This window comes from Monodon monoceros, unplaced genomic scaffold, assembly GCF_005190385.1.
Source record: "Monodon monoceros isolate NGI ecotype Baffin Bay Population unplaced genomic scaffold, NGI_Narwhal_1 Super_Scaffold_16, whole genome shotgun sequence".
In the NCBI taxonomy this organism is placed as follows: domain Eukaryota; kingdom Metazoa; phylum Chordata; class Mammalia; order Artiodactyla; family Monodontidae; genus Monodon; species Monodon monoceros.
In genome coordinates, this window is record NW_021703772.1 from 97078851 (window position 1) to 97104217 (window position 25367).

Consider the following 25367-nt stretch of genomic DNA (forward strand, 5'->3'; position numbering starts at 1 on the left):
GGGGTAGGTGGAAGGGGGTTTCAGACCTTTCGGTCACAGCAGTACTCACTGCAATTAACCATTGTCAGAAACCTGTCACCTGCTTTTGGCCTGACATTTTACCCAGTGGTGGCAGCAACAAGAAAAAGACTCTGTCCTCAAGAGAAGACTGGGGTTTGTGACCCACGGTCATCACAGCGGGACTTGGAGCTGTTTGTCTAGAAGCAGGGCTGAGCTTCAGGGAGATGCCAGCTGTGCACAATGAGTTCTGAAGTCCCAAGACGATGGGGTAGGAAGGGCGTACGCAGGCACCATGCTTGGGGACAGCCCACAGACCCTAACCGTGCGTCTTGAACTCCACGTCCTTCGTAGACAAATGGGTAAAAACAGCCCAGTGCAGCCCCATGGGTAGTGGGACTCCTGCAGCAAACTGGAGAGAGCGTGTGTTATCTAGCGGTACTCAGATTTTTTAAAAAACAGACATTGGGCAAAGGCAACAAAACTTAGCCTGGCCACCTCCAGTGTCTAGGCTGTGTGTCATAAGATCTGCTTGAGGACTTAGGAAAACGGATGAATGTTCTGTAGTCCCCAGGATTTAGAGAGAAAAAAAATCACTTCTGTCTTCAGAGCCAGCCAAGCCTGTAACAGAATGGAAACACTTCAGGAATGAGCTCCCAAACAATGATCTGAAGCAAATGGAAGCGTTCCTCCCAAACTATCCTTTTTCTAGAAGGCATTCCATCAGGATCTTCCTGCAACCTTCTGTTCTCTTTGTAAGTGGTAGTGTTTTGCTATATGGAAAAGGTCAAGGTCCATCTCAAACCTATCCAAAGGCATCTAACTTTCCTGTAGCTAAAGTCCCACCGTTGTCAAGCAGAGCCATGTCTGAGCCACCTGCACAGGACAAGCCTATATTTTCAACAGAGCTGTTAAAAGTAATCTGTCCTCCTTCAAAGCCATTTGCCAACAGCCTCTTGGCATGTTGCCTCGGTGATCTCTGGAAGGTGATTTCTACTCACAATACCATGATTTGGAGCTGTACATTAGCTTGTCATCAAGATACTATTACGTAAAAAAAAAAAGAAAAGAAAAGTAGCCACTCACCTTTGTTTTTCTGCTTGATTTTTAAAAGAAATGACGGCCTTGACTACATTCTGATTTTCCAGGCTTAGCTGCTTATTTTGATCAAATTTCACGCTGAAGCTTATTACAAACGGCCGGTGGAGCACAAAGAGAAATCACGTTTGCAATTTGGTCTCCCGGGTTACTTATTGTTGGAAAAATGGAAAGCTGCATCACGGGGGAGTGTTATTATGAACAGCATCATGGGTGGAGCCCAGCATTTGGGCATTTGGCACTAATCACTGATGGGCCACATGTCAAAAGAACACAGTACAGGGACTTCCCTGGTGGTGCAGTGGTTAGGACTCTGCGCTCCCAATGCAGGGGGCCCGGGTTCGATCCCTGGCCGGAGAGCTAGATCCCACACGCACGCCGCAACTAAATGTTCGCATGTCACAACTAAGGAGCCTGTCTGCTGCAACTAAGGAGCCCACGTGCCGCAACTAAAGAGCCCGCCTACCGCAACTAAGACCCAGCACCACCAAATAAATAAATTAATTAATTAATTAAATATTTAAAAAGTAAAACAAAAACTCAGTACATGCTCAGAGCTACAGATAAACGTGCAGCGAGGGGGAAGCAGGGGATTCCTGAAAGCCATGCAGGGTGGAAATGAGCAATTGGCGCATGTTCACCCTCTCTCTAGGGTGTAGGCGCTGAGTGCCCTTAGGAAGTGACAGAAAGCCAGGAAGAATGACCAAAGGGTGATTCACAACTAAGGAAGGCCTTCAACACAAACAGGGGCCTAAGGCACAGGCTCACAAACTTTTTCCTTAAAGGGCCAGAGAGTAAATATTTTAGGCTACATGGAGCTACAAAGTCACTGTCACCTATTCCTTTCTTTTTTCCTACAATTTTTTAATAATGTAAAAACCATTCTTCCATCACTGGTACCATGAGCTGCACAGAAACAAGCCTGGGCCGTGTGTGGTTTGCTGACCTCTGGCCTAAGCGAATTAAGTGGTGGTCTGCCAGTGACCTCAGGCCCAGAGGGCGTGTAAAACTCATGAAAGCAGCTCAGGATCCTCCTGTTTGAGTCAGAGCTATGACTTGATTATACAGAAGCATGGACTCCACACAACCGGTCTACTGAGCCTTGCGCACCTGTGTCTCTACACCTTGAATGCAACCATGACCCTTCCGGCCTGGAACTGACGGTGCCCCTTCGGACTAAACTCAAATGCTGCCTCCTCCAGGAAGTCTGCTCTGACTTCTGGGGCACACACCCATCCCTTCCCTGAACCTCTTAGGCTCCCCGGTGCACCAGGCTCTCAGTAGACAGTAATACTGTTTATGACAACAGCTACTCACCTCCTCTTATGCCTTACGATTCAACAAACATTCACCATCATTATCTCACTCGAGCTTCCACTAGAGAGCTAGGCTGAGGAAGGCTAGAGAGAAAGGCTCTAAGAGGTCAAGCGTGTTGTCCAAGGTCACATAACCGAGAAGAGGCAAACAGGACCTGAATCAGAGGCCGTCTGGCTCCTTACATCACTCAGCCACCCTGATTCTCCCTTCATCTGCCTGTCTTCTTTCCAGGAGGGCTTGTCATTTCCTTGATATCAAGAACCGGGCTTTACGCTTCTCCGTAGCCCTGCCAGACAGAGCCTGACTACTCCAGGCCCAGCACTGAATGGCCACTCAGTAAGTGCGTGGGTTGGATGTGCAGGGAAGCCCGGGCAGGCAGGTGTCATACACCGAAGAGCATCACGGTGTGGGGCGGAGGGGACAGAAAGGCAGCCACGGCTCGCCCTCACCCATGGGCCCAGACACACAACGTTCACCCCAGGAGGTGACGCTGTGCAAGCAGAGCCAGAGGCCAGGCCACACCTCACACTTTCTGGTCTCCTCCAATACCCTCGTGCCCTCCCATCACACACTCTGCCTGCATCTCTCTTCCCAAACTCGTCCCCATGAGCACGCAAGGAGGAGTATGATGTACCGCAGAGCTTTTCAAACTGCGGGTCAAGACTTATTCGTGATCACAAAATCAATTTAGTGGCTCACGACTGGCATTTTTTATTAACGAAATGAAAAGACCAAAATGCATTTCACGTTCTGAGGTAAGGATGGGAGAATACTGTTCAGTGAAACCGTTGTTTGCTGTGTCTACACATGGGCGTCCATGTCTGTGCACGTGTGCATATTGTTTTGTAATATAAAAGTTCAAAAAACGCAAACCAAGTGGTAATACCACAAGCTCTGGAGCCCGTCTGCCTGGAGTCAAATCCATCTCTACCACTTAACTGCTGTGTTACCTTAGGCAGGTTCCTTAAACTCTCTGTTATTTCAATTTGCTTATTTATGGAGTCAGTAACTATACCCACCTCACAAGGGTTTGGGGAGGATTCAATGAATGAACATACAAAAGGCTCTTTAGAATACCTGGCACACAGCAAGTACTCAAAAAATCAAAAAGTTAGCTAATACGATTGGTACCCATACGCTACTGTTATCCCATTTGCCTGATGGAAACTGAGGCAGAGAGAGACGGATAGAGCAGAGAGCCCAGAGTTTCCACTTCCTCTCTACCCACAGGGCAGCACCCTCCCACATCACTGAAGTTTCTTCCAGCCTGGGGGCTCTTTACTAAGCTGAAGACAATTACAAATATTACCTGCTACCAGCATCTCGCGGCTTGGTCATGAGGATTGATGAGACACTGTCTGCAAAGTGCTTAGAGCGCCTTGCAGACAAGTGCAACATAAATTCACAATGTCATTTTAACGTTCTCATTACTATTATTAAAATGGACAAAATGGAGAGAACATGATTTCAGCAATGTAAGTTTTAATGGGTGCCGGGAATATGGATTCTGGGAACAATCGGTTACCGCGGCGCCTGCCTCTCCGATCCACTCGAGCGACGTAAGTGATGTCTAAGCCATCAACTTTGTTTAATCTCACAATGAGAGTCATCTTTCCCTCACCCCAGGGCAGAGTTTTTTTGTATTTGGGGAAATAAAGCTCAGCTTGATGACACTTTTCCCAAAATTCATTTTGATATTTCAATTGCCATATATGCCCTGGCCTTACAGGTACGCAAAGAAAACATCAATGTGTTCATTTATCAAAAGCTCCTGCCCAGGATGGGCTGCCAAGGGCTTGGAGCTGCTCTGGCTCATCCAGTAACTTCTCGCAGAAAAACGGTCAAAGGCACAAACTACTGGGTGTAAGACAGGCTCAAGGATGTACCATACAACACGGGGGATAGAGCCAGTATATTATAATAACTGTAAATGGAAAGTAACCTTTAAAGTTGTATTAAAATTTTTTAATTTAAAAAATAAACTTGCTACATTATAACATTATTTTAAAAAACTAAAAATACATAAATAGTCAAAGCAAACAGTTTCAGGGGACTTCTGAGTCTAAACCTCTCCATCTGGGATGAGTACGCAGCTACGGCATCTGCGAGCAATCTGGGGCTCCTCAAAACTATTAAGAGTCACCTCTCTTGGGCTCCCACTTTTACTCTGTGAAAAGGAACTTAAAGCATCCTTATACTGCATCCGGGAATGATATACGATGGAATGAAATACAAATGTCCATGCATCTCTACGATAAAAAGGTGGAGAATTCACAGACTTTCTACTCCACGGAGCGTTCAAGACTACAACCCCTGTTTACGTTACTCCTATGGTGACTTTCGAGATAAATCCTCAAGTTCACGCCCTTTGTGTAGGTAAGGAAGGAAGGAAGTTGACTGGCTTAAGATGATACAAGTCAGTGGCCCAGCAAGGATGAGAAGAAAGTTCTCTCTGAGTCCTCAACAAGAAATCTTTCTGTAATATGACAAGGTCACCTTTTTATCAAGGACCTGTTTCACGCCAGGCACTGCATGGAGGCCTCCATGTACTTCCCATTGAAGCTCAAATCATCCTTTGAGGTCAGGGTATTCGTCCAAGGTCTCACACACACTTGTAAGTGATGGAAGGGGGATTGGAACGTATGCCTTTTGTACATGTCTTTGACAGTCAGGAGACTATGCTCGCATACTACATTCCACTTACACTTCCTGGCTTCCCTTTGCTATGTGCAGTAGGCTGAAAAATATCCCCCTATCACGCCCTAATCCCTGGAGTCTGTTGCCTTATAAGGAAAAAGGGTCTTTGCAGATGTGATTAAACTAAGACTTTTGAGATGGAGAGATTATCCTGAATTAACAGCATAGGACCTAAATTCCATCAGATGTATCCATATAAGAGGGAGGCAAAGAAAGATTTGACACAGACAGAGAAGATGATGTGAAGACACATCAAGGAGACAGATCTGAAGATGCTGATCTTAGAGATTGGAATGATGTGACCACAAGCCAAGGAATACCGGCAGTGACCAGGGACTGCAAGAGTCAAGGGAGGGGTTCTCCTTCAGAGACTTCTGAGGTTGTGCAGCCCTGTGGACACCTTGATATTCGGCCCAGTGAAACTGATTTCGGACTTCTGGCCTCCAGATCCCTGGGAGCATACATTTCTGTTGCTTAAAGCCACCAAGTCTATGGTGATTTCCTACAGCAGCCACAGGAAGCGAATACACTACTCTGACCATCATCACATCACTTAAGACACAGTACTTACCTACTTCCGGCCCCCCCACTAACAGTGATGTCCACATGTATCCCACCCTCTCCACCTGCCCTCAGTACACACAGCTCCTGTCACGGTCCACTGGGAAGGCCCAGTGGCATATGAGTCTCTCACCCAGGAATCACCATCAAGAGAAGTGACTGTGGGACTTCCCTGGTGGCGCAGTGGTTAAGAATCTGCCTGCCAATGCAGGGCACACGAGTTTGAGCCCTCATCCGGGAAGATCCCACATGCTGCAGAGCAACTAAGCCCGTATGCCACAACTACTGAGCCTGCGCTCTAGAACCTGCGAGGCACAACTACTGAGCCTGCGTGCCACAACTACTGAAGCCCGCGCGCCTAGAGCCCGTACTCCACAACAAGAGAAGCCACCACAATGAGAAACCCGTGTGCCACAACAAAGAGCAGCCCCCACAACAAAGACCCAACATAGCCCAAAATAAATAAATAAATTTATTTAAGAAAACACACCTGCATCTTTAAAAAAAAAAAAAAGAGAGAAGTGACTATGATTAAGTGCTTTGCAAAGCAGTCTCCTTGCTCCTCAACTTGCAGGGAGCGGACACAGTAACTACCCCAGTGATAGAATCTAGCTGATCTAAAAAATCAAAGCTTCATCAGTGTCTCAGCATCAACCCAAACCAGTTTCTAAACAAAACCCTTCACAAATTGCTGTTTTTTCTTTCTTAAATAACTTTCTGAATTTCCAGAAGGCAACGAATGCACCTCATTTATTCCCTACTTCACATAGTAAATATCCTTGACATCAAGGGTACGGTTTACATCTGAAACGAGGAGGACTGGCTTGAGGCCAATATCATAGGAAGACAACTGGAAAATGCCCAAGGAAGTGGACGATACATCTGACCCTGTGCACGGCTGGAGACCTTTGCCCTCCATGCCAAGGTTCAGTCAGAAGCTGATTTTGTGGTGATGAAAGCCACCATGGAATACCTGTGGAATGTCAGTGATCTGGGCGAATGAGTCAGGCTCCCAGGCAGGAAATACGTCCTGTGGACTTGGCATTAACCAGCCTCCCAACAGCCGCATATCGGAAGGGAGAGGCTTCGCTGCTTGTCCCTCGTCTGCCATCCCTCTAACTGGCTCAAGCGCTAAGACGACTGGACCCCTCGGAAACATCACCAAGGGAAACTCGGCAAGAGGATGAACAGAAAACAGAGACAGCCACACGGGAATAGCACAGGGGGAAGTCTGCCTAGAGTGAAGAAACTCAGCCATGATGGCGCTGAGACCCTTTGGGGGTTGGTGGGGTCAGCTCCTGGCTCTGTCACAGTTTTCCATGTGTCCCCTTGATAGTGGAGCCCAAGCCGGCTGTCCACAAACTTCATCCCCCTAGATCTCTGAACAGTCTGGTTCTTTAGCCTTTCCTTGGAATCTGTGAGCTGCTCCTTGTGTTTCCAGAAAATTCCTTTTTCCTTCTTAAGAAGTCAGGATCAGATTTGGAGGCTCGCAGTCAAAGAACCCTGGCACAGCCATCAAGTTCAAGGTCTCCAAGGCCAGGCCCACACCGCCTTTCCAAGTCCCTCTTGCCCTACACTGGAATCACCTAAAGAACTTAAGTAATCCTGACGCCCAGTACCCCACCCCTAAAGATTTGGGTATGAAAGGAGCATCGCATTGCTGAACGATCCACGGGTGACCCTGACGTGTAGCAGGGTTGACAACTACCCCTCGTGACTATTCATGGCCAAACCTGCCTATTTACCGTCATCAGAACACACGGCGCCAGCATCATTCCACACCCGCACTCCTCACATTACCTCTGCTGCCCATACCACACACCATGGCCACATTAGTCTTCCTGCTCTCCTCCCTGCCACTCCTCAAACACCTTCCATGGCTCCCCATTGCTTCCAATAGGCAGTCCGAATCCTTTAGACGAGCTATCAATTTCCTCCATATTTGACCCAATCTACTTTCCAACCTAGAGTCACTATTCACTGCTTCCCTCTGGGTCCCGCTACTCCAGTCCAACTGTTCTATTACCTCTTATCTGGACATGCACAGCTCTTAGTGCAAACAACGGAGCCCATTCCAGTTTATACCGGAAGTGAGGCTATTGGGTTTTTCACATAATCCCTGGAAGGGCTAGAGAATTGAGTATGCAACCAGGAATCACATCAGATTATCCTACCAGACTGTGCCAGTGGAGACGCTACCGCCACGAGGTCAGGAATAGGCCCTGCAGAGCCCCCTGCCAACGCCTGGCCAAGGACATTGCCCTTAGTTCTCCTGCCTTTGCTCTCTCTCAGTGCCACCTTGTCACACACTGGCCCTGTCCCCAAGGAGACTCCATATGGCTGCGGCCCCTTCCCATCACCCTCTTCCAAATGAGAATCTCATGCCAGGGCAGATGAGTGATGCAGCCCACGTCACATGCTGCACCCTACCTGCAAGGGATTCTGGGAAAGCAAGTTTCTGATCACGACTTTGGGGAAGCAGGACTCAGAGGAGGAAAGTCCTGAGGAGGATTGGCCAAGGTGGCAGAGTAAGAATACCTTGAGCTCACCTCCTCCCACGGGCACAGCAAAAGTACAACTATTTACAGAGCAACTACTCATGAGAAGGACCTGAAGATTAGAACAAAAGATCTCCTACAACTAAAGATATAAAGAAGGAAGCACAATGAGATGGGTAGGAGGGGCAGAGACACGGTACAGTTAAGACCCACACCCCCAGGTAGGCGACCCACAAATGAGGGGATAATTACGACTGCCGACGTTCTCCCAAGGAGCGAGGGGTCGAAGCCCCGCATCGGGCTGCCTAGCCCAGGGTCCCACACCAGGAAGACAAGCCCCCAGAATGTTTGGCTTTGGAGGCCAGTGGGGCTTACTTTTGGGGGAGCCACAGGCTGTGGGAAACAGAAACTCTATTCTTAAAGGATGCACATAAAATCTCACATATTCTAGGACCCAGGGCAAAAGCAATAATTTGAAAGGAGCCTGGGTCAGACCCACTTGTTGATCTTGAGGCAACTGGGAATCACTCTAGGTACACAAATGAGCCATTCAGAGAAGTTCATCCTAACATGAGGACACTGCTGACAAGCTCCATTCTGGAATCCTCCCTCTAGTTTATTAGTCCTGGGACCCAGCCCAACCCACCAGCCCAGTCAGCACTAGTCCTGGGATGCCCCAGGCCAAGGAACTAGTTGGGTGGAGACACAGCTCTGCCCGCCAGCAGGCTGGCTGCCAAAGTACCCCATTTTCTCCCAGCTGCCTCAGGCCTGACCTCACCCACCAGAGGGTCCAGGACCTGGCACTAGCCCTAGGATACAGCATCATCCACTAGCAAGCAAACACCAGACTGGAGACCCCCAGGGCCCCAGCCTCGCCCACCAGCAGGTGGACACAAGGCTGAGGACCACCATGACCCTGCAAAAGCAGAGACAAGACCAGGCCCACCCACCAGCAGGCCAGCAGCAACCCAGAACCAATACCACCCACCATAGCCCTGCCCACCAGCAAGCTAAAACTACCCCGGACTCCAGCCCCTGCAGCCAGCCATCCCATCGCAGCTCCACCCACAAGTGGGCCAGCACTAGCTCAAGGATTCCCAGGGGCTCCACAGCCACCTACCCACCAGTAGGCCAGCAGCCTCCACACAAGGCAGGGCCTGGCAACCAACCAGAGCAGGGGCCACCTATCACACCACCCACAGCAGTCAGCCTAAAATAACAGAAGGACCCATGCAGCCCACATAGTGGGGACCCCTAGAGTATACAGCTCTGGTAACCAGAAGGGACTGCACTGCTGGGCCCCACAGGACATCTCCTACATAAGACCACTTCTCTAAGATCAGGAAATGTAACTAACCTATCGAATACATAGAAATAAAAACAGCGAATTAGGCAAAATGAGGCAACAAGGGAATATTTTCCAAACGAAGGAACAAGATGAAACCCCAGAAGAAGAACTAAGTGAAGTTCTTACATGCAATATACCAGATAAAGAGTTAAAGGTAATGACTGTAAAGATGGTCAAAGAACTCAGGAGAAGAACCGATGAACACAGTGAGAAATTCAAAAAGGAGTGTAGAAAATATAAAGAAGAACCAACAGAGCTGAAGAATAAAATAACTTAGATTAAAAAAACACACACACACACACACACTAGAAGGAATCAACAGTGGATTAGATAACACAGGAAGGGAATCAATGAACTGGAAGACAAAGTAGCTCAAGTTGAACAGAAAATTTTAAAAAGAACTTTTAAAAATGAGGGCAGTTTAAGAGACCTCCAGGACAACATCAAGCTTACTAACAGTTGCATTAGAGGGGGTTTCAGAAGGAGAAAAGAGACAGAAAAGGGGGCAGAGAACATATTTGAAAACATACTAGCTAAAAACTTCCCTAACCTGGGAAAAGAAACAAACATCCAAGTCCAGGAAGAAAAGAGAGTCTCAAACAGGATAAAGCCAAGGAGGACCACGCCAAGACACACTGTAATTAAAATGTCAAAAATTAAAGATAAAGAGAGAATAAAAAAGCAGCAAGGGAAAAACAACGAGTCATATACAGAGTAACTCCCAAAAGCCTATCAGCTAACTTTTAAGCAGAAACTCTGCAGGCCAGAAGGGAGTAGCATAATATATTTAAAGTGATGAAAGGGGAAAATCTACAACCAAGAATACTCTAAAAAACAGGCTCTCATTCAGATTTGATGGAGATCAAAACTTTTACAGATAAGCATAAGCTAAAATATTTCAGCACCATGAAACCAGCTTTACAAGAAATGTTAAAGGGAATTCTCAAGCAGAAAAGAAAAGGCCACAACTAGAAATACAAAAATTATGAAAGGAAAAATCTCATTGGTAAAGGCAAATATAGAGCAAAGGTAGTAAATTAACCATTTATAAAGCTAGTAGGAAGGTTAAAGACAAAAGTAATAAAATCATCTACACCTACAATAAGTAGTTAAGGAATACACAAAATAAAAGTATGTAAAATATGATGTCAAAAACAGTAAACATGGGGAGGTACAAATACACGGTTGTTAAAATGTGTTCAAACTTAAGAGATCAGCAACTTAAAACAACCACAAAGATAGATTACTATATATAAACCTCATAGTAATCACAAACCAAAAATCTATAATAGATACACACAAAAAATGAGAAAGTAAAATCCAAACAAAACACTAAAGATAATCATCAAGCACAACAGAACAGAGCAAAAGAAGAACAAAAAACCCCTCAAAAACAACTCCCCTAAATTAACAAAATGGCAATAAGTACATACCTATCAATAAGTACTTTAAATGTAAATGGACAAAATGCTGCAATCAAGACATAGAGTGGCTGAATAAATACAAGATTCATATGTATGCTGCCTGCAAAAGACTCACTTCGGATCTAAAGACACACACAGATGTTAAATGAGATGGAAAAAGGTATTCCATGCAAATGGAAACAAAGAGAGCCAGGGTAGCAATGCTTATATCAGACAAAATAGACTAAGTCAAAGATTGTTGCTGAGACAAAGAAGGATACTACATAATGATCAAGGGATCAATCCAAAAAGAAGATATAACAATTGTAAATATGTATGCACCCAACATAGGAGCACCTCAATACACAAAGATTAACAGACACAAAGGAAGAAACTAACAGTAACACAATAATAGTAGGAGACTTTCACACCCCACTTACCTCAATGGACAGGTCACCCAGACAGAAAATCAGTAAGAAAACCTGGCCTTAACATTACACTGTTCATAGATATGTATAGAACTCTCCATCCAAAAGCAGCAGAATATCTATTCCTTCCAAATGCACATGGAACATTCTCCAGGATAGATTACATGCTAGTCCACAAACAAGTGTTAGTAAATTTAAGCAGATTGAAATCATATCATTCTGACCACAATGCTATGAGACTAGAAATCAGCCTCAAAAAAAAAAAAAACTGGAAAAAGCACAAACACATGGAGGCTAAACAATATGCAACTAAACAACCAAAGGGCCACTGAAGAAATCAAAGAGGAAATCAAAAAATACCTGACAAACGAAAACAAAAACACAATGATCCAAAATCTATGGGACACAGAAAAAGCAGTTCTAAGAAAGAATTTTGTAGCAATAAAAGTCTACCTCAGGAAACTAGAAAAATGTTAATTAAACAACCTAACAATACACCTAAAGGAACTAGAACAAGAAGAACAAACAAAACCCAAAGTTAGTAGAAGGAAAGAAATAATAAAAATCAGAGCAGAAATAAATGAGATAGACAGTAAACAACAATTGAAAACAGCAATGTAACAAAACATGGTTCTTTAAAAAGATAAACAAAACTGATAAACCTTTAGCTAGACTCAATAGGAAAAAAAGAGAGAGGACCCAAATCAATAAAATCAGAAATAAAAAATGAGAAGGTATATCTGACAACACTGAAATACAAAGGATCATAAGAGACTATTACAAACAACTATATGCCAATAAAATGGACAAACTAGAAGAAATGGACAAATTCCTAGAAATGTGCAATCTCCCAAGACTGAACCAGGAAGAAATAGAAAATATGAACAGACCAATCCAGTAATTAAACTGAATCAGTAAGAAAGAAAAACAAAAACTCCCGACAAAGAAAATCCAGGACCAGATGGCTTCACAGGTGAACTCTATCAAACTTTTAAAGAAGAGTTAACACCAATCCTTCTCATATTATTGACAAAAACTGCAGAGGAAAAAATGCTTCTGAATTCATTCTATGAGGCCAGCATCACCCTGATAGCAAAACCAGAAAAAAATATCACACACACACAAAATTACAGGCCAATATCATGGATGAACATAGATACTAAAATTCTCAAGAAAATGTTAGCAAACTGAATTCAATATTACATTAAAAGGATCATACACCAATGACCAAGTGGGATACAAAGATGGGTCAGTATCCACAAATCAATCACTGTGGTACACCCCATTAACAACCTGAAGAATAAAACCCATATGATCATCTCAATAAATAGAGAAAAAACTGTGACAACATCCATTTATGATAAGAACTCTCCAGAATGTGGGTATAGAGGGAACATACCTCAACATAATAAAGACCATATATGACAAGCCCACAGTTAACATCATACTCAACAGTGAAAATGAAAGCATTTCCTCTAAGATCAGGAACCAGACAAGGATGCCCACTCTTGCCACTTTTATTCAACATGGTATTGGAAGCCCTAGCCATAGCAATCATTCAAAAAAAAAACAAAAACAAAGGAATCCAAATTGGAAAGGAAGAATTAAAACTGTCACTGTTTGCAGATGACATGGTGTTAAACATAGGAAATCCTAAAGATGTCACCAAAAACCTACTAGAGGGCTTCCCTGGTGGCGCAGTGGTTGAGAGTCCGCCTGCCGATGCAGGGGACGCGGGTTCGTGCCCCGGTCCGAGAGGATCCCACATGCCGCGGAGCAGCTGGGCCCATGAGCCATGGCCGCTGAGCCTGCACATCCGGAGCCTGTGCTCCGCAACGGGAGAGGCCACAACAGTGAGAGGCCCGCGTACCGCAAAAAAAAAAAAAAAATGCTGGTGCCCAGAACCAGTTTACTTTATAAGCAGCCATTACCCGCCACTCTTCATCAAGGGTATTTTTAGGCTTCCTTCTACAAGGCTCCACCTCTATACTTTGATGAACTAGAGAAATATTAAGCTTCTCGAAGGGGAGAATTGAGCATCCTGATCTCTAAAGTCTAAATGACACCATACACATTTTAGGATTTCGTAAGTACCTGATGAACGAAGTGCTAAAGTGAAACGCGAAGATCTGCCAGAGAATTTAGAGCAGGGTGAAGCCGGTCCAGGAAGGCTTCCTGGAGGAAGGGGCCTTCAAGAGATTCAGTAATGAGAAAAACTCCAGGTCCAAGAAGGAGAACAGGCTACTTCTACACAAGTTTTCTTCACCCTCTGGAAAGCAAACTTCCCTTGCCTCCCCTGTCGAGACAAACTTGAAAAACAGTGACAACACATCATTTGTCCTCTAAATATACAAAATATGCAGCTGTCAGTTCAACATGATATTTCATCCTTCAGAACTGTGGCACATAGAAAGTCGACCCATAAATTTCCCAGGAAGCTTTGTTTCTGCTGAGTAGATCAAGTCTTCCAAAGAGTAATAATATGTAAAGCCAGAGACCAAATGAGTTTGCTTCTACCCCAATACCCTGTGTGTAGTGTTGTACTTCTAAGGTAGGCTGGATTTTTTTCCCCTTCACTAGAGAAAGAAGACGGCTTTTCTCTACAAATTCAATGAACCTTATCCCCCAACTGGGCCTGAGTCCCACGTATGCATGCCTTTGGTTTCCAGTATGATGCTGCAGCCTCCTGACCCCCGTCTGTCAGATCCTGGTACCACCACTGCTGTCCAGCTACCCAGCCACCCTTGAGATGTGTAAAGCAGCCTGATGAGATGTCTGGCAGGCTCCTGCTGGCCAGAATGGCTCTTACACACAGTTAAGTGCAAACAGGAAATTTTGTCAAGTTTCTCAGTTGGCAGAAACCCTAAACATCAGAAAATGGTAAAGTTTGTTAGCCTGAGACATTTCTCGTACTCAGACTTGCTTTCAGCACTGGGGTTGGCTCCCACTGTCCACCCCCGCTTTTTCCACTTGAAGCTAAATGATGAAGAATGTAAGCGCTCTGCTCCAGTGCGAAGGCTCTGGAAAGCAGCAAAGCTGCCCAGACATTCACTGATTCACCCAACTTTCGTTCAGCACTTTCTAAGTGCCAGGCTCTGAGGAAAAAGAGCTACCCAAAGCATGATAATTAAAAGATGAATCTACCACAGTCCTCCTCTTTTGACAACCAAGGTATCCATGGGTTCAAAATTCCAGCTGATGGGACTCAAACCTGCAAATTTTGAATTCCCCAAATAAGAGTCTAAAAGTCCAGAGAAACTCCCATGGTGCCCTGGATCATGGTAAATTTCCTAATCACTGAGCCTTAGCAGGTGTTCAATAAATGGTGGGTGAATCCAGGAATGGCTGGGCCATGGGTACAGGTCTTAGAAGGCGGGACTTTTCACAGAGAAGCTTCTAGAGATTAGGTTTGGAAGATATAACTAAGGCAGGACATGTGTCTACCTTGGAGCCCCTTATCGGCGTTCAGGGAATGTATCCGTTTTCTACTGTTACATAACAACATCTATTTATTAGCTCACATTTCTGTAGATCAGAACTCCAGACCCGGCATGGCTGAGATCTCTGCTCAGGGTCTCATGGTATCAGCCAGGCTGAATTCTTTTCTGAAGGTTCTGGGGGGAAATCCACCTCTCAGCTCATTCAGATCCCCATTTCTTTCCCAGCGCTCGGCTCCTAGGGACCACCTACATTCCCCGCCAGTGACCCCTCCAGATCTCCAAAGCCAGCAATGGAGAATGTCTTTTACCTCCCACCCCTCTTGTGATTTGAATCTCTGAGGTCCCCTGTCTCTGACTTCTAGACCCAGATTTAAAAGGTCTCCTGACATGATTCAGCCCATGCAGAAAACCTCCCTATTTTAAGGTCAACTGATTCGGGAACTTAATTACTTCTGCAAAATCCCTTCAGGGCAAGACCTTGATTAGTGTTTGATTGAATAAGTGGGAGCAGATGTATGTACACCAGGGCTCCAGAAGTCCAGGAGCCATCTCAGATTTCTGCCTACCACAGGGAAGGGGAGGAAAGGCAGGTAGAGGTGAAGGGATTTCCTGAGGATCACAGTTTGTGTGGTCTCCTTCCTACCCAAGGGCAGCACCACTGTCAGGGAATTTCAATCCCAGCACCTAGTAAGCAGTTCACAGCCACTGCGTCCCCAGCCCCGTAGGGTAGTTGGAAGAACTATGAGTGTGCATGGTGCCTGATCTCAGGAAGCCCCAAGAATAGCTGGGAGAGGGCCTTCCCTGGTGGTCCAGTGGTTGGGAATGCACCTTCCAATGCAGGGGACAGGGTTTCGATCCCTGGTCGGGGAACTAGGATCCCACATGCGGTGGGGCAACTAAGCCCGTGTGCCACAACTACTGAGCTCACATGCCTCAAACACAGAGCCCACGCGCCACAACTAGAGAGGAGCCCGCGCGCCGCAACGAAGGGCCCGCAACTAAGATCCGACGCAGCCAAAAATAAAATAAATAAAGCAATTCCTTTAAAAAAAAAAAAAAAAGAAGGGCTTCCCTGGTGCCGCAGTGGTTGAGGGTCCGCCTGCCGATGCAGGGGACACGGGTTCGTGCCCCGTTCCGGGAAGATCCCACATGCCGCGGAGCGGCTGGGCCCGTGAGCCATGGCCTCTGAGCCTGCGCGTCAACGGGAGAGGCCACAACAGTGAGAGGCCCGCATACCGCAAAAAAAAAAAAAAAAAAAAAGAGAGAAAACTGAAAACAATACCCTTAGACAAGGCAGTACGTTCCTTTTTGCTTCCGTGGGGTGACAAGCCTTCTGGTTAAGACTTGAGGGAGAGGGCAGCAAGTGAGTGCGATTTAAGGGGGAAATGAAAACACATTGGTTGAATATTTTCAAAACACTGCCCCCACCGCATCCTCTTTCCATCACCCTGAGGACACCCTTGTCAACAAGTGGTGAAAGGGCCTGCTAAGAAATAATTTTTTCGAGTTCTCATTCCATTATCATCCAGTTAAACAGAGTTTAACAAGCACTGTTCAACACCACCTTAATCACTTTCATTTCAGGGTTACTTCTGGCAGGTACATACAGTGAAAGTGGATATTCAGGGGCTGATTAATACCGACTGTTCCCTGGCTCAGGGGAGATAAAATCTCAAATGTCCTCCACGATGGCTTGACTTTTCAGAGGCCTGGAAGAATCAGATCCCTTTCAAGAGAGCATCTTTAGGTTTGGACGAATCAGAAAAATTCTGAGGAATGATTTTCTAGAGGAATGCACACCCAAGGGAAAACAGAACATCATTCCCCAATCCCAAGCTCAGGCGTGTTCAGGTATTTATTCAGTCAACAAAATTTCACCGAACATCTGCTGTGTGCCAGCCCCTACGCTAGGATGAAGAACGGTGGGGAGTGAGATTAAGAATAGCTCCTGCCCTCAAGGAATCAGAAGGAAGGCAGACATCGATCAAATGATTTCACCGTTAAATGTAAAATTATTATAACTGTGAGTCTTGTTTCAAGGGAGGTTAAATCAAGTCGGGGAGGATGGGCCATGCTTCCCAAGGGAGATCTGAAGGTGCTCGCTTGGTGAAGGTGCTGGTGGGGTCAGGTAGAGCATGGAGTGAGGCAGCAAAGCATTTCAGGCAGAGAAAACAACACATGCCAAGACCAGGTGGTAAGAGAGAGCCTGGCCATGGTCTACTGAAGGATTTAAAGAGGGTAATGGGGCAGAGAAATTAAGGAATGTTATAGATTGAACTGTGCTCCCCAAATTCATATGGTGAAGCCCTAACCCCCGATGTGACAGTATCTGGAGACAGGGCCTTTTGGGAGGTGACTGAGGTTAAATGAGGTCAGAAGGGCAGGGCTCTAAGCTCATTGGACTGGCTTCCTTGTAACAAAAGGAAGAGATAAAGAGATCTCCCTGGTGGCGCAGTGGTTAAGAATCCGCCTGCCAACGCAGGAGACACGGGTTCGAGCCCTGGTCTGGGAGGATCCCACATGCCGCGGAGCAACTTAGCCCGTGCGCCACAACTACTGAGCCTGCGCTCTAGAGCCTGCAAGCCACAACTACTGAGCCCACGTGCCACAACTACTGAAGCCCGTGCGCCTAGAGGCCGTGTTCTGCAACAAGAGAAGCCACTGCTGTGAGAAGCCCGCGCACCACAACGAAGAGTAGCCCCCGCTCAGCGCTACTAGAGAAAGCCTGCGTACAGCAACAAAGACCCAACGCAGCCAAAAATAAAAATAAATAAATTTATTTAAAAAAAAAAAAAAAGAGATCTCCCTCTCTGTGCACACAGAGCAAGGGCCATGTGAGGACTCACTAAGAAGGCTGCTATTTGCAAACCAAAGAAGTCTCACCAGAAACCATCCCTGGCATCTCCCGGATCTCAGATTTCTAGCTTCCAGAACTGTGAGAAAATAAACGACTGCTGTTTAAGCCCCACTATCTGTGGTATTTTGTCATGGCAGCTCCGGCAGACTAACACAATGGGAGAACTGCACCCGATGCAGTTGGAGGGGCAGCCGACCACGAGGTCCTTATGTTAAGGATTTTGATCCTTGACCTAAGAGCCATGGGAAGCCATTAACAGAATTGAACTTGATGGGCCTGAGAATGGGGGCATCAATGGGATCCCAACAGCTGCAGCACAAACAGCCTAGGCGAGGGGAGAGGCAGACATTCCTCCAGTGATGCCATGTCCAATCAAGGTCCCTCAAAGTAGAAAAGGGGCTCCAGGAGCTCAAGCTCTTTTGACAGTCCCTACAAAGGAAGGTGCTATCAGCGAGCAGGGCCCAGGTAAGGCTGAACACGTCTATTTACAAGAACTGACAGCAGCAATGGTAACCAGTCTTTTCTTCAGTGCTCAGCACGCAGCCAAGGAGTAGAGGTGGAGAGTCAGGTGGGTTGTCGCAGGGTTGCAGACCAGCAGGGGAGCTGGGCAGAAGGAAAAGGTGGAGAGAGGTGACAGTGTGATCCAAGTGGTGGGTCAGAGGACCTTGTCTAGTGGGGCAGGACAGGGCTCCTTGACACCCAATTCAATATGCTTCCACTGTGCTGTCTCTACACGCAAATGGCTTTTATTCTGAGTGGTTTTAGCATTAATAAGCTGAATGCATTGCTCGATGAAGGCTTCTGCTGTCTTATTACACTTTGGCAGCCCCCATGAGGCATGCAACTAAGACAGACGAACAGGCTTGCTAATGAATGGGAACTGGCATTCCAATATTCCCTTCCACGGGAACGATGCATCTCTCCAACAGAGAAGTGAAATCTTTGAGGCAGCCTGATTATACAAATAAAGCAGCATTATTATATTTGTCTGCGAGGGTGATCACAGGACACTTGCAATTTATGACAGATATCACAAATAGAAAAATAAACATGAAACACCATTTAGTACAGCCACATCCACCCCAGTAAAGGGAGGAGGAGAACAGAGGCAGCAAGCCGAATACTCGAGGCAAAACTTTTGTCCTGAAATAGCCAAACATGTGAGTCAAAATAATCTCTCACTCTAAAAATGTCAGTAATTTAATTCTGGTGATATTTCCTTTAGAGACTGAGTTGGCTTAGCCCTTTACACCACAGAAATAGCCTTTACTAAGAAAATTAATGACACAAACATGATAGTAACACCAGAATTTAAACTAGTCAGGAAAACAATTATTTAAAAATTCTTTGGGCACTTCAGAGCATTTTAAGGCATTCATTTTCATGTAAATCAGTTGATATACACAAGGGTATAGAGATTGACTTTTCAATTAATTATATTTCTGCATATGGCCTGTATGTGGGGTGCAGAATTTCCTGAAGTCAATGAAAGGGAAGCTAGAGAAACACAGGAATCAAATGACAAGCCACTGACAAAGGAAGGTCTGGCCGAATTAAACCAGTTAATCCTGAAACAATGGGAAATTGACAAGGATGATGCTAGGACAGGTACTTCAATGAGGATGAATTAAATAGCAATGAATTAAATAGCAACGAATTAAGAGAAGCTCTTGGGAGTAAGCTTTCTTTATAATCTTGCTGTTCTAGAAAATCAAACACAATGGCTAGCACAACTATTTTGTCGGAAAAATTACAAGTGAAGCACTTGTTTCACTCTGAAAAGAATTATTATAAGAATTCACATATTAGAAACTATGTTTGATAAAATATAAGACAAATTTCTTTTCATAATTTTCACTTTTGTTTTTCACAATGACATCCCAATAAAACCTCTTTTCATGGGAAATTTTGGACTCCACTTTAAGAAACTAATTTGAAGAGTTTGTTTCAGGTACTGATTGTAAAGAGGAGCCACTGTCAACATCTCAGCTTCCTTTCTCTGTCTCTCCCGTGAACACGTGACTTTGACCTCCCATCTGAGGTCTTAAGACCCAGAGGATATGATTCTGATCTCCTCCTTGCTTCTCTCTGGCCCAGCCCGCAAATATCCAAATATGTGTCAACCTTCTTTTTAGAGTAGTGCAGTTCAGCAGCAGCTCTCAATCTTTTTTCCATCCAAATACACTTGGGACTAAGTCCATATTCAAGATATTCTCCAAGATCAACCCAAGTTGATGTGCAATTCCCATCACTCTCTGCGGCTCCTCCCCTTTCCCTCTGACTCAGGAGAGCAAATCAGAATGCAAAAAAAAAAGTACCTATTATAGAGTCCTAAGCCTCTATGATGTTTCTTTAATTTCGTAATTTCACAATTATCTGTAATACAATTTTCCATAACTATGGTTGAAAGCCCATCACTACCCTACAGGTCCTTAGGAGGTAGCTGTAACCTAGCCCCAATCACTTTACACTCCTGAAAGTTACAAATTACAACTCTTTGTTTAAACTACACTTGTTCCACTTTGAGCGGGGGACATCTGACAGCAAGCCACATGTGCAACAGACACAGGCACGAGTGTCTGTGGACCTGGGTGCCCCACGCATTGAAAATAACTCCAAGTGAGAGTTCAGAAATATAAGATGGAAGGCCTGGGAAGAAAAGAAAAAAAAAAGATGGAAGGTCTGGGAAACCCTCTTGAAAGGAAGGCTCATTTTGCATATTCTCAACATCTAAGGTATAAAGAGACAAATGCACCAGTTCCTTGTCTCCAGAAGAGACAGGAATCCAGACCAGGCAACCTCTGTTCTGGCATGGGACAAGTCATATTAGCCGTGACCGTGCAAAAAGAAATAAGTCTAGTACTGATTTCTCACTGAGCTGACAAGAGGCAAGAAGGGATACTCATGTGTCCAGAAATGTGTACTTTCACATTATTATTGTTTTCTCCTGCAAATTGCTTGAGAGCTAGGAGGTGTCCCCGCATCTCTTTCCCTCCCAGAGTTCCCAATCTGTTTTCATTATTCACCAGCCCAGCCCCTCAGCTATTGTGAGGCACAATAGCAAAAGATGCAGAAAGGAAAATTAATATGTTCTAAATAGACTTCCTCATCTTGGGTAGATTTATGAATTTCCCTTCTGTTATGCAGAAGTTAGCATTTTTAACAATGAGGGGGGAAATTCCTTAATTGTTTTTTTAATTGCCTCCAGAGCTCCAAAGACATCTTGTGCTGTGTTGTCATTTACATTTCACATTAGATGCAAAATATGTTTGAAATGAGCAAATATTTGTTTTAATTTGATACATCTGTTAACTCAAGTGCTAAAAAGACAGCTAAATCACTATGTTAAATTCAGAGATTTGTAAACAATTTATATATTCATCTGTTCTGGGTTAAAAATGCCCCAAAGCATAAGTTTTATGAAACACAAAGTAAATTGCATTGTATCAATCTGATGGATGCAGGGCATGATTTCTTCCTCTTCACTCCATTAGTTTATTTCCTAACTTGAGTTAATTAGTGAGGCTCCAATTTTTAAAAGCTCTTTGAAATTCACCGGGAGTAGAACGGTTGCAAGAACTGCTTTGGAAACCTACTGCAGAGGAAATGGGCTAAATAATGCTAAATTCCCCCAAGACATTATCACACATTGAGCACCTGATTGCCATTCAACAATCTATGCTGGGAACACAGTGGGTGATTAATACACAGTTGTTACAAGGAAGCGGGAGAGAACTAGAAGGAAAGAATGAGGGCAGCTGAGAGAACAGACTCATTCCAGGTGATTACTAATTGGATGAGATGATCTCCAAGTTCCTATTTGTCTCTACACAAAAGTCTGTGACATTCTGATTTTATGTCTGAATGGAGACATAACTCCAACATGGACACCGACTTCAACTTGGAACAATACCCACTAGGAGAACAGACATCTATTCAGAGAAATTAAAATTTTTTAAATAAAGAGATTGGTACAATAGAGAACAAAGATGAATCAATTATTTTTTCCCTTGGTCAAATGCAGTCTTAATTCCTAAATTAGGGTGGGAGATTAAAAAAGTAAATTCATTCATACTGAAGTATTAAATTACTGCTAAAAGTTTAAAATATGCCTAAGGGTATAAGGCAGAAAGAAGAACTAGTCTTTCAATAAGATGTTCAAGCAAATCCAATGTCCGTTTCTTCCTGGAATATTCTGGGCAGAAGCCAATGGGCGAGAGAGATTGAGTTGGGTTGGGTGCCCTTCCTAAGTCCCTAGACAATGTCACCTGCTACAGACGCCTTACTCCAATTTCCAGAAAGGCTGCAACACCTTATCAAACTTCTGCTTTATTTCATTTTCCTTTCCCCATGAGCCTGTGAAAAAGCCACAGGCAGCCACTCATTTCCCTGCCCTTGTAATGGCAAAGAACAAATCTGACTCCATCTTGGATCTGTTTCTTTTACTCTAACCTTTGTATTCTATTGGTTTTTGCCACAAGAATGTTGCCTACAGCCTGAAATATACAGGATGGCCCACTCTCAAGGCTCTGACCTTTCAAGATATAACATGTTTCCATTCATATAGAGATAAAAAGTTGCAGAACAGAGAATAACATCTGTCTTGTTGGAGGTTTATAGGAACCCCCTGACCTGACCTACATGTACAGCTGCAAGAACAAAGGATTCCGGCACCAAGAAGTTTGCAACAAGCAGCCACACCCCCTCCCCCTTAAATATAAAAGAAGTTTGAACTCTAACTCAGGTAAGATGGTTCTTTGGGACACTAGCTCACCATCTTCTCGCTCTGCTGGCTTTCTGAATAAAGTCATTATTCCTGGCCCCAACATGTCGTCTCTCAATTTACTGTCCTGCCGTGCGGCCAGCAGTGTGAACTTGGACTCGGTAACACGCTGAGAACCAAGGTTAGAATCTGGGAGCTGCACTTGAGTGCATTTGAACTAGGTCTTCTCTAAGCCTGAAACTGCTCCTCTATGAAATGGAAATATAAGCCAAGAGCACAGCGCCTGACGCAGAGTCGGCATCCCCAAACCACAAACTCCCTCCTGTCATTTCGCACAGACCCAGAGTAAAGTCAGGTCAGTTTTACGGACACACCAGAAGCCAGGGGCATGGCTGGGACAATACCCAGTCCTTTCCGTTTCTCTTCAAGTGCCTTCCAATTTTCTTTCCTAACTCCTTGCCCTAGAACCTGTTTCTCAGGTCTCCCACACCAAAACAAACAGCACCGTGATTTATTCCTTCTCTGATGCCACACTGGAAAGGAAGCTGGGGAAAAGGGGAAACATTGTCCTAACAGCTCCCCCTTGACTCACACACACCCACAAGGATATCTTTTTCTTTTTTCCGCTGAAAGACATTTTTAAAAACTCTTTGCCCCAGTCCATTTTGTGTGTCTCCATGAAAGCCCACCAGGCCCCTCTTCTGAGGCCTTGGGGGGCTACTAATCATGGGCCCCTTCCTTCCTGGCACACAGGAGGATCTGACTTTAAATATTTGCATCACAAGAAAAGTTTGGAAAACGAAGCGAGTTCTCTGCAAGGGAAATGGTATTTGGGATGATCAATCAAGTCTCGGGAAATCTGTGAAGCCAGATTTTCTGAATCAGACAAACAACCCAGCCGCTCCAGCCATGTTTCTGTGTTAAGAAACAGATCCACCGGGGCAAACACGCCAGCACTACCTTGGGGGAGTGTGTGTCTGAGAGCTCCAGTTTCTTGAGACTTGGGTAGGAAATCACTTTGGGGGAACAGAGTCCCAGCCTGTGTGTGTTCCCAACAGCCTCGTTTCTACAAAGGAGGAGAAAAATGGGAACACAATCTAATTGCCTGAGAAAGGTTCTCCAGGATAAAGATGGGCTAGATAAGGATGCTGCCTTCCATCTTCACAGAACTGGGTCCTTCTCAAAGGACTTTCACCTGTCCCATATTACCCAACCGGACCCTCAGATTTCTCAGTGTTATCTCCATTTTACCCAAGCTATGTTGTGACTTGGCCAGCCATCGCAAAGCTGCCACTGCGGAACATACCCAGCCCTTCTGACTGCTGGGCTAATGCTCTTTTGACCATAACCCAAGTCCCCAAAGCAGAGAGAAGAAACATGCAGAGGCTCAGAACCATGCCTCTTCAGCCTCAACGAACTGAGGTTCACGCTCTTAAGGCAAGACTTGAGTTTAGAGGACCGCGGGCAGTGACGGGGGGTACGGGGGGGTGAGGGCGGCTCCCAGGAGGCCCTCCACCCAGGACTCACTCAGGAAGATGATGGTCTGCCTCCGGGCGCTCCTGTTCTCCTCGCTCTCCGACTTCCTCACCTGCAGCTGCTGCCCCTGGGCGGCCAGCGTGCCCTGCTTACTCCTCGTGAGCGCCTGCAACATGCTCCAGCACATGAAGGCCACGGAGGCCAGGACCACGAGGTAGATGACGAAGGCACCGAAGATGCTGGCCTGGAACACGGTCCAGCGGCTGGAGAGGTTGGTACAGATGGACATGTTGGAAATCTCCGGTCGCTCGTGGTGGCGGGTACGGGAGCGGTTACACGTGAGACCGCGGTGACTGGGCACGTTCGCCAAGGGGTACTCGACTCCCATGGCAAAAAGCAAAGGCAACGCCACCAGGGCGGAGGTGACCCAGACGAAGCCGATCAGCAGCTTCACCTGGCAGGGCCCCGACATGGCCTTATACCGGAAGGGGTGGCAGATGGCGATGTAGCGCTCGAAGCTGAGCGTCAGTACGTGCAGCAGCGTGGCATAGCTGCAGGCCTCGAAGAGGAACGTGTGAAGCTTGCAGGGCACGGTGTAGCTGGGCGTGGTCAGCGGATTCCAGATGATGCTGTAGAACTCCACGGGCATGCCGATGAGGAAGACCAGGATGTCGGAGCAAGCCAGGCTCACCATGTGATCCGTCACCTCCTTCTGCAGGTAGCCCTTCTTCTGCAGCACCTGGGTGACCCGAATGGTGACGCTATTCCCCAGGACGCCCACCACGAAGATGGCCAGGTACACCAGGATGAGGGTGATTTTGATCCAGGAGGCCACCTCGAACCCGGGAACGTGGCTGTGGTCGATGACCTGGGAGCAGTCACTGCCAGGACGGCTGGGCGAAGCCATGAGGAAGGCAGCCAGCCAGGCCGCGGCGTCCAAAGACCTTCTGAACTCCCTTTCTTCCTACCCGCGCGGCCCGAAGTTCTCGGCCGCAACTCACTAGCGTGGGTGCAGGGCTTTTTCGAGCTCACCTGGACAAGGTAACAGGCTTTCGGGTGCTTTCACGGAAACTTCCCGGAGCAGCCCAACCTAGCCGAGGCTGGAGGCGTCCGAGGGTGGGGTTTGGGAGGGGGAGTGTATCTGGGCGAGGCGGGGAGAGCGCGGAGGAAGGAGGTTCCAATCTCGCTGCAGCCAGTGAGCCCGCAGCCCCCAGCGCGCAGGCCCTTCCCTTCTCTGTCCCCGGCGCTCCGCTCCCGGCTGCCTGGCCCTGGCGCGCCAAACCCACCCACCTGGAGCACCCTCTCCCGAACGGCTGGAGGCGGGGTGGTCAGCGATTAATCATTAACCGCCGCCGCCTGTGCTCCCGGCCGCAGACCCAGCCCAGCGGGGGCGTGCTCAGCCCACAGACATGGTCCCGACACCGGATCTTGGCCCCGGAGCACGGGGCGACGGGTGGCCCCATCTTCCCCGCCGCCCACGCGGCCACCGCCGAGTCAGCGTCGCCGTCCGGTCCTACGCGCATC

The 25367-nt window shown here is 46.3% G+C and overlaps 1 protein-coding gene across 1 annotated transcript in view; it reads right to left on the reverse strand.

Annotated features, from left to right (window-relative positions):
• GPR39 (G protein-coupled receptor 39) overlaps nt 1-25080 on the reverse strand; it is a 221891-nt gene extending 196811 nt beyond the window's left edge. Inside the window, exon 1 of the mRNA XM_029226140.1 lies at nt 23895-25080. Within this exon, the coding sequence (XP_029081973.1) occupies nt 23895-24750 (856 nt within the window). The 5' untranslated portion in view covers nt 24751-25080. The remainder of the gene's footprint in view (nt 1-23894) is intronic.
• Between the last annotated feature and the right edge of the window lie 287 nt (nt 25081-25367).